The 12,675-nt window shown below is 40.9% G+C and overlaps 1 protein-coding gene across 1 annotated transcript; it reads right to left on the reverse strand.

The window, feature by feature from the left end:
• Positions 1 to 4,271: 4,271 nt before the first annotated feature.
• Ir84a (Ionotropic receptor 84a) lies at positions 4,272 to 7,315 on the reverse strand. Its single transcript, XM_089256439.1, has 5 exons — positions 6,513 to 7,315; positions 5,816 to 5,990; positions 5,624 to 5,754; positions 5,390 to 5,560; positions 4,272 to 5,258 (listed from the first exon to the last, which is right to left on the reverse strand). The coding sequence occupies exons 1-5, from the start codon at positions 7,007 to 7,009 to the stop codon at positions 4,280 to 4,282; spliced, it is 1,953 nt and encodes a 650-aa protein (XP_089112565.1). The 5' UTR covers positions 7,010 to 7,315; the 3' UTR covers positions 4,272 to 4,279.
• Between the last annotated feature and the right edge of the window lie 5,360 nt (positions 7,316 to 12,675).

A 12,675-nucleotide genomic window follows, 5' to 3' on the forward strand; every position in this document is an offset into this window, starting at 1 on the left:
AATTAACAAAAGTTACGTCGACAGCACAAATTAATTAGATATACAATAAATTACTCAAACGCCAACAGCAGCAGATAAACACAAATACAGCATCAGAGCCATTGAATCCTGATTCATGCGGCATAAGTTCCCAGTGAATGGACAATTTATTGATTTTATTCGATTGTAAGCCTTTATAATATTTCATTAAGATTTAAATATATGCAGATTATAATAAATTGAATTTATGATGAAATATTTGTTTAATATTTAATGCAATCCTTTATGGAGTGGACCCATGTGAATCGAGAATTTGGATATTAAATTTAAGCAGCTGACTTGCGAAAAGGAAAATGAAAATCTTGAAAATATGAAATCGCAGAAATCACAGCGCGGAGCGAAACATGAAGCTAAAAGCAACAACAACAATCGAGGTAATGGCGCACAAACTGTATGAGAAAAAGAAGCGAATTGGAGAGAAAGTGCAAGAGCAAAAGTAAAGGCAACAAGAACTATAATTTCCTAAAGGACTTAATTATTTTATAATAAGCACATAACACAAGCGAGCTACAACCAAAGCGCAGCCCCAAAGGCAGCAGGACGAGACTAGCAGCGACAGAGCAACAGAGAAGTAGACGGAGATAGGGGAGTGTGAAGGGAGGAGAATACAGGAATAGTAAGGGAAGCCGCGTAAATGTAGCGCAAAAGTTGCTCAAGTTTTTCCACTCGCAAATCGGAGTGGACGGTAAATGGCGAGGCAGAGCTGGGCTGGGACTGAGACTCGAGTAAACGGAGACAGCGTAAATTGAGAAAATATTGCAGATTGTTTTTATCTCACTTCCTAGGGCAGTCACAACTCGATCCGTTTCTCTTCTGCTTTCGTTTTATTAATGCACACTTGAATGCACTTTGGCAATTAACTTTGATTTGCCGCAGCTCGACCAGACTCGCAGTGCAGCGTTTGATTGCGTAAATAAATTAAAATTGTGTGAAATCAAAACCACAAACAAATATCAAGTTTAAGCATGTCAAATATTCCATCTTTAATTTATACTAATTTATAAATTATAATGCAATTCCACATAGATCTACGTATAGAAATAATGAATTAATTTAAAGAAACAAGCATGGGCAATGGGATTGCTTCAAGGTCAATAACCGTTGGGCTTCTGCCCTTGCAGCGTCTCTATAACAAAATTGATATTGGAATAGGCACAGCATTATAGCCCATCGAATTGGATGTGCTTAAAATAGTATTACGCATACGCATCGTTGGCCGGACGCAGCCATTTAAACACTTGAAAAACAATATAAATTCATTCAGCATCGGGCTAAACGACGGCCAAACTATGAGCATAAGCTATAAACTACATGCACAGGCCAAATGCAGACAGGGCACATCAACATCAACATCTACAACAACAACAACAACAGCAGCAACAGCAAAAGCTAGGCATAAATAAATGCCCAACAATTGATACTTTGGCCAACGAGAACAAATGCTACGAATTTATATAACAAGCGAGGGGCCAGCAGCAAGGCAGCAGTTGCTTTCGACAGGCATAAAACAGAGCCAGAGCCAAATAGATAGTTAAATGCCTCCACACACAGCAGAGGGTGTGAGAGAGAGAGAGAGACGACATTTGGGTGCTGAGGGGTAGGAGAAGGACGCTTGAAGAGCAGCATCAAATTCATTTGAATTGCAAAACAAACACAGGCCTAGCTAGAACCAGGCCCAGAGATGAACTTAATCATGTTGTAAATTTACATAATTTGACGTGTGTAGCAAAAAGAGGCATCAAGACAACTGGATATATAAGTATATAAACATATATATATATGTATATATATTGAATGGGATACAATGGAATAGCAAAGAGTAGCTCGAATTGGAATACATGGCTAATATTATTAGTTGTCTGTGTATTTCAATCAGCAGAGCCATCAATTCCGTTCGTTGGCTCATCACAAAATCGATTCGGATAAATTACTATTAAAGGCTGAGCAAATTAAAAGACGGCAATTAGATACAGCAAAGATTTTAATGTTTTTGTGACAGAGAGAAGCTGCATAGGGATAATCTATGAAATGGAAATACGTTTATTATATTATTCAATGTGAATGGCCAAAGCAGAGAAATAGTTTTTAATTAATACTTCCAAAACAATATGGAAAATCATATATGTTACTTAATATGTATATATGAGTATACAAGACGTGCTCTAAATAACCTGAAGTAGTGAGAATGCTTGATTATAATGTAACCTGAGCAATGTTTTCCATATCTCCTTGCTTCTATCAGATCTCATATCAGATAACGTATCTACGATTAAAGCCAAGTATATCAACTTTTAGGCCATATAGGCTATATAGATTCAAAATGCAAAAATAAATAAATAGTTAGCAAATAAATAAAATAAATAAATAAATAATTAGGAAATACATTTGTTTTATATTTATTATTTTTATTTATATTTATTTATATAAACATTTGTAAGAAACCAATATACCCTGACTTTTCATTACCACAGGGTGAAGGCACAAGTGTTTATACCCTGAACCCATTGAAAATGGGAAATCAGGGTATAATGGTTTTGTTAAAAGTATGTAACAGGCAGAAGGAGGCGTGGCAAACCCCACAAAGTATATATATTCTTGATCAGGGCGACGAGCTGAGTTGATTTAGCCCTGTCTGTCTGTCTGTCCGTCCGTCCGTCCGTCCGTCCGTCCGTCCGTCCGTCCGTCCGTATGTATGAACGCGTCGATTTCAGAAGATATAAGAGCTAGAGACTTCAACTTTTTTTTAAAATGTCCGTATATATCACGCGCAGATCGAGTTTATCACTAAAAAACGATAACTCATTCCGATACTTTTTTATCGATAAAAAACCTTATCGAAGATCAGCTTAAAAATTATATCTCCTACATCTTTCAAGCTAGAGTCTCCAAATTTAAAATGTATATTAAGATGATTTTATACAATTTCGGTTTTTGTTAAAATTTACCCCCACCCCTAAATCCACCCTCTCACCCTCATCTTTGTAAAAGTCGTATATCAAATACTAGAGACTTGTCCTTCGGTATACACATACATTTAAACATTATAATTATGTTCTGAAAGTTTCATTACGATCGTACGTCTAGAAATTAAATTATTCAACAAATAAGTTCTCCTAATATTGCCAACACTGCAGCGCAACCCAAGCGCAATTGGCTGTATATGTGAGTGTGTGTGTGTGTGCGTGTATTTGTTTGCATGAGTGCGTGCGTGGGTGCTAATTATTATTGAAATATCAGTTGCTTGTAGGGTTCAGGGGATCTCGTAGTCGAGCAGTCTCGACTAGAGCTTTCTTACTTGTTTATAGATATTTTTTGCCATCTCTGTGTTGGTTCCTTAGTTTTCCACGCCTCGCAGCCAAGATTTCTAATGAGCCTCGACGACCTGATTACCTCAGGGCCTAATCCAAGCCAGTCGGCTGTCCGCCTGCTCCAGCTGTAATATGCACAAATTGCATTAGAGCGCATTGGCAGCCGAGACGGGCGCTCTTTTATTGGTGGCTGTCGGCTATAATGAGCCTCAATTACAGTTAGTCGCGACTCGCGACTCGAATGAAGCCATCAGAGTGCGTAGCAAATGCAATATGCAGTATGTCACTGTGTGTGTGTGTGTGTGTGTGTGTGTATGTTTGTCACACATAACGACAGTTTAATTGAAGGTTATGTCAGCCGTTGGCAATGCCCTAATAGACATGGCCATAACCATTCACTTTTATAAGGTCAGATTGCGCGACAATCGTCAATTGCATTTTAATATGATTATTTTACAATAATAGCTCTGACTATTACAAAATAGGGTTGATCATATGAAATGAATGGAAATGAAAAGAGAGAGAGAGAGAGAAAGAGTTTTACTGAAATGAAATATTTAATATATCTACAATATAGTTTTTCTATAATTCACATATATATATATTTTTTTATATTTTTCTGTTGAATCATCTATTGCTCCAGTTATAACTAACCACTTTTAGTCAGCGTATTCCCCATTGACTCTTCTGCAGTGAGCTGCCACTTGAAGCCCAGTTAAGAGCTTGTCGGCTAATAAAAACTTACGGCCATTTGCTGCAGCCAGTTGGCGGTTCTTAGCATTTGATAATTAAGTCGGAATTAAAAGTGCGCTTAGATGTAGATAGCCTTGGCTGCAGCGGCAGCTGGCGGGCTCCTTGCAAGTGTTTGCAGCTTAATGGAATTTTTAATTTTTGCTCTGCTGCCTTTGTCAGCCAACATTATTACTCGCACATTAAAGGTGCAAAAACTTAGCCTTATCCGCCTTCCGGCTAGCTTGCTGCTTGGCCCGTGCCTTGAGGTAGCCGCAGAGAAGCTCCAGCAGGAATACCGACGCGCTGACCAGCATGGCCAGGAGCAGGGTAAAGAGCGCGGGCGCAAAGTGCTTCAGGTCCACCTCCACCTCGGCGTCCTTGAAGAGCGTGCAGTCGGGCCGCGGCATGCTCCAGAGTCGGTCGTTGTAGGCAATCAGACCCGTCTCGCTCAGGTAGAGAATGGCATGATTGAGGTGCTCGCGCCAGGGCGAGCTCTTTGCCAGAATGGAGGCGCCCAGATAGGGCGGGCTGAACATGATCTCCTGCAGTTCGCAGAAGAGCCGCTCGTCCAGCAGCTCGCTGAGCAGGCGGTAGAGGCGATCGATGGCCGTGTGGAAGGCGAAGCCGCCGCGCCTGATGCGCTGCGCGCCCTCCTCGATGCTAAGGATGTTGGGTGGACGAGTGCGGCATATGCGCTGGCTGTACACGTCGCGCACCAGCTGATTTGTAGTGTTGGTGAACAGCTCAAAGTTGTAGGCAATGTCCTCCATGCCGATCTCCAGGTCGCTCTCGTACAGCGCCTGCAGGTTGACTATGCTCCGTGGCGAGTCCGACAGCAGGGAGCCCACAATGAAGGCGCCGTAGAACTGCATCAGCATGAAGCTGAAGATGCAGCTGGCGCTAATCAGCAGCCGGGTCGACGGCAGCCGGAACTGATCCGCGGCGGGGCCCTGCTGCAAGTACGTCTCCAGTATGGTGAACCACGCGAAGGACACGGGTCGCTCCATGGCCTGCCCCGCTGGCTGCAGCAGTCGCCGCTCCTGCCGCATGTGCAGCACCAGCAACAGGGCGCTGCCCACCATCAGCCCCAGGACGCACCACCACACCTCAGTGCTCAGCGGCTCGAAGAAAATGTTGCGAATGCTGTTGCGGCGCGGATGGCGGAACAGAAAGTGGATGCTGCGGCACAGAGGGAGAATTAGTGGAGACTGATTAGCAATCACTTATAACGGAGAACCACTAAAAGAGTTCCTTTCCCTCTCGAAACTCAATCATGCAGCACAGTGTAGTTAACAGGTGCAAATACTTACAATTGGGTATGTAAAGGGGGCGTGTACTGTATATAGTGGTTCCTCTCGGTCACGAATCGGATGGGGCAGACGGAAAAGTGTGCCTCGCCGCTGACTATGTGGCCCATCACGCCCGACCAGCTGCCGTTGGGCAGCAGCTGGCCCCAGGTGTCTCGAAAGAGCACCTCCAAACTGTAGTTCGACTGGGAGTTAACTCACTGTCACTGTCAAAAATATAAATAACAATGCTCCCACCTCATGTTGTACATGCGGCCCATCAGCAGAAAGAGTTGGTACGTCTTGCGCTGCATGGGATCCAGCTGCAGCAGCTCTCTATCGTTGCCCAGGTAGCTCAGATCGTCCATGTCTGCGGGTTTCTCGATTAACTGCAATTCAAAGCGTGGGCTGTTTACATTTGCCCTATTTTCTGCTCTCGCAGCAACTCACCGCAGTGCTGCCTATGAGCGTAATGTTGTGCAGGTTTCGGCGGCGCCGCATCCAGCTGTCTCCAAAGCTCGCCAGGAGCTGATAGCCCTCGGCTCGACTCCAGTGCCCCTTGAGCTCTACCATCAGCGGCGTCTGCTGACCCAGCCGGTAGACATCGTATAGCAACCAACTTTGGCTGGAAGAAATCGTAAGGCAATTATTATTTACAGCTGGAGAAAATCGCTAGCATAAAAGATAATTTTAATAAACTTTGAAATTAATTTATATACGACATATATATAGCTCTTGACTGATTAAAAATAAATATAAATTATAAATCTAATATATATCTAAATCGAATTCGAAAATATGTAAAAAGTATATTTTTGGCTTGAAAATATTTTTAGTAAAATTATAAAATTGATAAAATTGATTGAAATAAATATCATAGCCGCAAAGAAAATTTGTTAATGGTTATATAAATATAAGAGCATTTTTAGGGTATTAAACATGAATATGATATTAAATAACCAGCCGAAGGGCGCTGCTGCCAGTGCTTAGTCTTAAGTTAAAGTAAATTTAATATTTATTGTAACTTATTAATAAATAAATAATTAAAAAATGAAATTAAGTAAATAATAGTAAGTGCTTATTAAGTAGTTATTGTGACTACTTAATTGAAGGGGTCCTGCTGTGCCCGACTCGCTGCTCAACTCACTTGGCCGCCCGCTGCTCACGCATCGCCACGGTTATGTCAGCATCGATGCTTATGTTGTAGGGAGACAAGTGCTGCCTAATGATCTGGTGGTCTGAGCGGTTCGCTTGGCTGTCGCCCAGCAGCAGCCAGGCCTGGCTGTTGTTGAAGAAACCCTCTGCGGAGGCCGGCTCGTAGATCCAGCGCTTGGTGTGCTCATCCCCGAGGGCAGGCACCAGCAGCGCTGTACGTGGCGCCGCGTAGTAAAACAATTCGCGGAACTGAACGCCCCTTTGGGGCGCAAAAAACTGCAATCTATAGTTGGCGAACAATCTCTTGTAGTTTTCAATTTGGCCGCTGCAGTTGCCGAGGAGCAGCGCATGCTTCAAGTGCTGGGCACGCAGGAAGTCCTCGAAGGCGAGCAGCTCATTGGAATTTATGCTTTCAATTTGCGCGCCACATAAACGTCTTGCCCAAATTATAAAAATCCATAGAATTATTTTCACTTGCAGCTTAATCATTTTATATGGTCCACTCTCACTTGCGGTCAGCCAGCTGCACGTTCTCGTTTACCTCTCGCTGGCATCTTCCGTCGTCCTTTATAGGGCCAGGTCGAGGCATGCGAATGGCGGCGCATGTATATAAAATCATGTATAATTTATGCGAACTGTCAGTTATGATGCAGCGCTTTCTTTTTCTCTTTTTTTTTTCTCCCTGGCACACGCAGCAAATTACGAGCCTGACAGCAAAATTGTGCGTTAACTGGCAATGGGAAGCGACAGGGTAATTACTTAGGCATATCAAAAGACATTGTCGAGCATTAGCCAATCCCCTGCAAGTGTATATTATACTCTCTTTTAATATTTTATCATAACATATACTGGCTGAAAGAAATCTGTAATCCAAAAGAAAGAGAGCAAAAGTCTTGTTGGGAGTGCTCGACTAGGAGATATCCTGATACCAGCAGCCTCAACAAGAGAATTCCCAATTGAATGGATTGAATAAAATTAACATATTTTATGGATGGAACATCAAACTGGGTTTTTAATATTCTTTAGTAAAACGTTATCTCCTTAATGATTGACTCTGTATCGTGGCAAGTTTAAGGACATGCCATATATATTCACATTAAACAGGACAAAGCTGCTGGCATTAGCGTGACAATAGTCGAGTGCAGCCAAGAGAGCAGAAGAAACGACGGCAACGCGTGCCTAGGATCGGGGAAGCGAAGTACCTTGCTGAGTTACTAAAGGACCTCGCCTGAATGTCTGTGGGTGTGTGTGTGCTGGTGTGCGTCTGTAGCAGGACGAAAATGCAGCAGAGCAAATTTGGTGAAAGTTGAAAGCAAATCCTGGAGCTTGCAACTTAATTTCATGGCATGCGGCTGCCGCGTTGCATGTTGCAACTTCATTCGGGCAATTTGCTTCACGACAGCTTGCCACGTGCTACACAAAAGTGCAGGAGAGCAGACGAAGAGGACGCAGAACGAGCAGGAAGAAGAAGCAGCAGTAGAACAAGTGAGAGGGCCGAGTCCATCAAGTGCGAGGGCAGTGGGTTTTCGAGAGCAGCAACGAAATGAAAAGAAATTACATTTAATTTGCCGACATTTCGGTGAAAACATCTTTGTTTTTGCCTTGGGTGCGCAGCTCCATGGAGCGCAGAATGGGGGCTGTGTACCCAGTAATGACAGAAACATTTGCTCCAAGGCCACAATGCAAATGCACAGCAGCAACAGCAACAGCAACAGCAACAGCAACACGGGTCCTGGCGTGCAGAGCCGTGTGTAGGTCGTTGCGGCGCGTTGCGGCAGATTCAACATTTTAGCGCAGATTTTTGCATCAAATACGCGAGCTGCATATAAAGGCGAAAGCTGTCAGCACAACCAGAATTTCTGCTATTAAAAAGGAGGCAGCAACACACACACACTCACGTGCACACACACGCACTCGCACACATTTGCCAACAAATAGCGAGCAGAGACAAAAATTGCGCATACGCCATGTGGGCGAGAAAAGCGCAAGCTACGTTTAAATATTTCAGCTTAAATTTCGTTTGAATTGTTCGCCTTTTGGTTATTTTTCTGTGTATTTTCCTTTTGACATTTTGTCACACATGTCAAACGCAACGTGCGCGAATTCCCCGCACAAAAAACGGGATAAAACAAAAAGTTTGCATTTAATTTTTCATATGATAAATATGCAAAGTCAGTTGGTATTCCAACTTTCTCACCTTGGCGGCCTCTTAGCCTGCAGCATACAACTCGGCTTACAACTGTCGGGCTTTCTCTCTTTCTCTCTTACTCTATTTATTATACCTCCTCTTTGACACGCGCTCTTTTTGTTTACAGATTCGAGAGCCGACTTGGTGAGTTTCTGGGAGCTCATAAATGTTAATTCCCTAATGCTGAATGTTTGCTTTCCGAATAATACGACTTCGTGATAATAGAAATGTATAGAAAAAATAAATTCTCAACGTAAATGCGAGTCGAGTATATTAGTTTTTTGTATTGCAATCTACTTACAATAAATTATAAATATTAGAAAATGTTATCAAAAGAAAAAAAAAAAATTAAATAGGAAGTTGCAAATTTACTCGTTTCATTAATATTATTTTTTTATAATTTCCCTTAAAATATTTATAATAAATATAAATACATGAGATTATATATATAACTAGTAATGCTAATAATAATAATTATTAAAAATAATTTTTTTTTTATAAAATGAAATAAAATAATAATTGTCAATTCTATATGTAAAAATCTATTAAATATATTCAAATTCACCAAATTAATATTCTCTATGAGTTATTTCCTGAAATCCCTAAGTAGAAAATTTTTATAATTAAAAATGTATTAGAATATGTTTTTTATATTTTTTTACTTTGCAGTCCACTCTTGACAATTACAGTTAGCTTAAAATACAGCACAACACAAATAGCTTCACGTAAAAGATTTTTGGCATAATCAAATCATTTTCGTTTGCACTTTTTGTAGTCATGGCAGGTGCGGTCCGTCAAGACAAGAATTTAAATGCTGAAATATAAATTTTAATTAATTTCAGAGTAACGGACATCATTATAATAATATGCTTATTTTTCATATTTTTGTTTTGTATTTTAATTTTATATTTTTTACTTTTTTTTCAGTCCCTTTCCTCATAATTATTTTGGCATTTGGAGTGCCAGAATTTTAATTGTACAGAAAAACAACAAATGAAAGCAAAAGGAAACGCAAGGAAATCGCTTGCAGCAATGAACCCAAAATGATTTAAAGCGCCTGACCGAATGGAACTTTTCGTGCCGAAGAGAAAATTCAAATTACTTCAATTACTGCGTGAAAATAAAATCAACAAGCGTTGCTAGGTGCAAGAACTGTTCTCTGGGGCACAACAGGAAAAACTAATAAAAACAAAAAGCGAAAAATAGGCAGCCAAATTTAATTTGAGTCTTAGATGAATTGCCGTCATAGTCACGTTTACTATGTGTTAGTGCGGCATTTTCATTATTGCTTAATGTTCGCGTGAACAATTTCGCCGCTCGACGGCAGAGCGCAGAGCGAATTCCCTTCGCAGAAGTTGGGCTGCATTAAGTCAACTCATTATGAAATTACGGTCGCTAAAATGCGGAGTAAAAATAGCGAATAGAGAATGGAAAATGGCAGCGCACCAAAAAGAAAATACCGCTGGAAAAATCGCAATGACACGCAGCATGAAATGCCGGCAAAGAAAACAAATTAAATTTAATCGATTTGGGAAACGCTGCCAGCCAGCTAGTGTAGACAAGGGAACAGAACTAGAACTTGTCTGGCCCACTCCGCATAGTGAATTAATTGAAGTGCTGCGATGAGCTCCAAAGCTCCAACGTAGTCAGAAGCCAGCAGCCAGCAGCCGGCAGCCACTTGGTGTGAAGCTCTAAGCGCATTCTAAACAAATTAAAATTCAATTAAAAAGATGAAATGGCATTTCCAGGCTTAATACGCAGCATCACAGCTGGCCACCAAGAACAACAACGCGCCCACAACTGTCTGGCCGGAACGCAATTGCAATATCCAGCATACTTGCTACGCAACACTGTCCTACAGAGTGACAGTTCAATTCAATTGGAAATTAAACTAAATCTTAATTTTATATTTATAATGATTAAACTATAAAATTTAATTTAATGCACTATTACAAGTCCAATCTTAATTACCTCATATCAAGCTTTGATAACAAATTGTGAATAACTCTTTAAAGATATAAGGTGTATATGAGTAAAAAAATATTTTCAAATTTTTATATTAGTTTCTTGGATCTAGCCTACATATATTCCATATTCTAGAAATAAATATAAAGTAATATAAAATACTTGAATATTTACCTAAACATAATATAAAATATTCGAATGTATTACTTAATATATGATCGAATATTGCAATACTTTATTTGACTTTTGAATCAATCAAAACAGTTCAGTACCAAGATATTCCTGTTCCCGAATTAATTCTTCCTCCGCCTTAGCGGCTTCACTTCTTTCAGCCTAGATTATCCGCCAAAATAAATGGTGTCGAGCGAAAGCAAACATTTCGCTTACTTGTAGCACAGTGCATTGCATAAGTATTCGTTCAATATGGATATAGCTTGCAAGCAAACTGATGCTGATGCTGATGCTGCTGCTGATGCTAATGCCTGGTTGCTGTTGCTCTTGCTGTTTAATCTCTGCTAAAAGGCATCGCATTCAATTCATTTAGCGGCTACGCGTTATCACAGCCGTCAACCATCATCAGCGTCATCCTCGTGCCTGCCAGCGCGTTTGTCAGTCTGGCTACAACAACAAAAGCAATCAGTTTTCTGTTTGTGAGTGGAAGATGCGGCGAGGGCAAAGTCTGGTAGGATATGGGGGGAGGGGGGTAGGTGTCATAATGCTTCACGCAACTTGAGAGACCTGAAGCATCATTTCCAATTACGCGCGCTGCCTCCGACATTTTGCCGCTTATGATTTTCGGTCAGCCGCTTGGACTCGAGCATTTTCCCATTTCGCCCTGTTCGCCCCCTCTCCAGCGAGTTTTCGTTCGCTTTCCCACGCCCACTTGCCTGCCGCTTGGTCATGGTCATTGATGTTGCTCTCATTATGAACCTTGTTGGCCGTAGCCATTCAGTGCTCGCCAATCTCCATTTTGTCGGCTGTCCCTCAGCAACCAGCATTAAAATCTGGCAGCACTTCCCGGTCCATTACAAATTATGCGTCACTTGGAGCGCTCTGTTTTTTCCTAATGCTTCTATTTGTGCTCTGATTAAGGATGAATTTTATTGCAACATGAGAGAGAAGTGAAGGATAGAGATATTTAAAAGAATATATATTATATATACATAAATATAATTTATTAACATTATGAATTTATTAACATTATTACAGATATGGCTAGAGCTTGTTCGATTGAAATATCATATTAATAGCAAAAAAGTAATCGTATTACATTTATAATAAAATCCTTAACAAGCTTCAACTGAGATCTTTGATAGTTAATAGAATATTTGTGTCTCTTCCTTAATATACAAATATATACATATCTATTATTATTTTATATATACTTTTTCCTTAATACATATACAATTTTCCTTCCAGCCAATGCATTGGCTGGCATCGCAGCAGCCCTGCTGTCCTCAAAAGGAGTGTGTCCGCTTTATCGTTGCTTGTGTTGTGGCTGAGTAAGCTTCGCATGTCCAAAGTTCAAGTTGATTCGGCGACGAAGCATGAAATTATCTGCAAGTTCATGGAATGGCCATCAAGAGTGTAGAGTGCAGAGTGCAGAGTGCAGGCGACAGACTTTAATTATGCGATGGCAGTAAATATTTTTAATAGATATTATTCTGGCACCTGGGCGTATACTTAATTTCTAGACACTTCACTGTTGCCGAATGGCTGAGCACATAAAATGACGATTGCCACTTGCTCTGTCAAGCATCGAGCCAACAATCATCCTTGTCCAATTAAAGTCGTAGTGCTTCAGCACTTCTGCCAATTAAAGCGCCGGACAATCGCATCGAGGGCAGGGCCACCGCCACCAATAAGTCTGCTTAATTTAAAATTTAACCCTTTCGCCCTCTTTGTTTTTGTTGTTCTTTATTGTATATATATATATATTTTTTTTTTTTTTTTGCTGGAGGCGGTGACCGCAACGCTTCCTGTCCCTGTCGCAGGTCTGTCC

Source organism: Drosophila navojoa, chromosome 2 (assembly GCF_054131105.1).
Source record: "Drosophila navojoa isolate 15081-1374.11 chromosome 2, UAZ_NAV_1.0, whole genome shotgun sequence".
Taxonomy (NCBI): domain Eukaryota; kingdom Metazoa; phylum Arthropoda; class Insecta; order Diptera; family Drosophilidae; genus Drosophila; species Drosophila navojoa.

What these genes read in the sequence shown, in the direction of transcription:
- Ir84a (XM_089256439.1), bottom strand. Translation starts at nt 7,009, where the DNA reads ATGATTAAGCTGCAAGTGAAAATAATTCTATGGATTTTTATAATTTGG. An exon ending in CGTGAGCAGCGGGCGGCCAA is followed by an intron (nt 5,991 to 6,512) that starts GTGAGTTGAGCA and finishes GATTTCTTCCAG; the next exon opens with CCAAAGTTGGTTGCTATACG. An exon ending in GGCCGCATGTACAACATGAG is followed by an intron (nt 5,561 to 5,623) that starts GTGGGAGCATTG and finishes GTCGAACTACAG; the next exon opens with TTTGGAGGTGCTCTTTCGAG.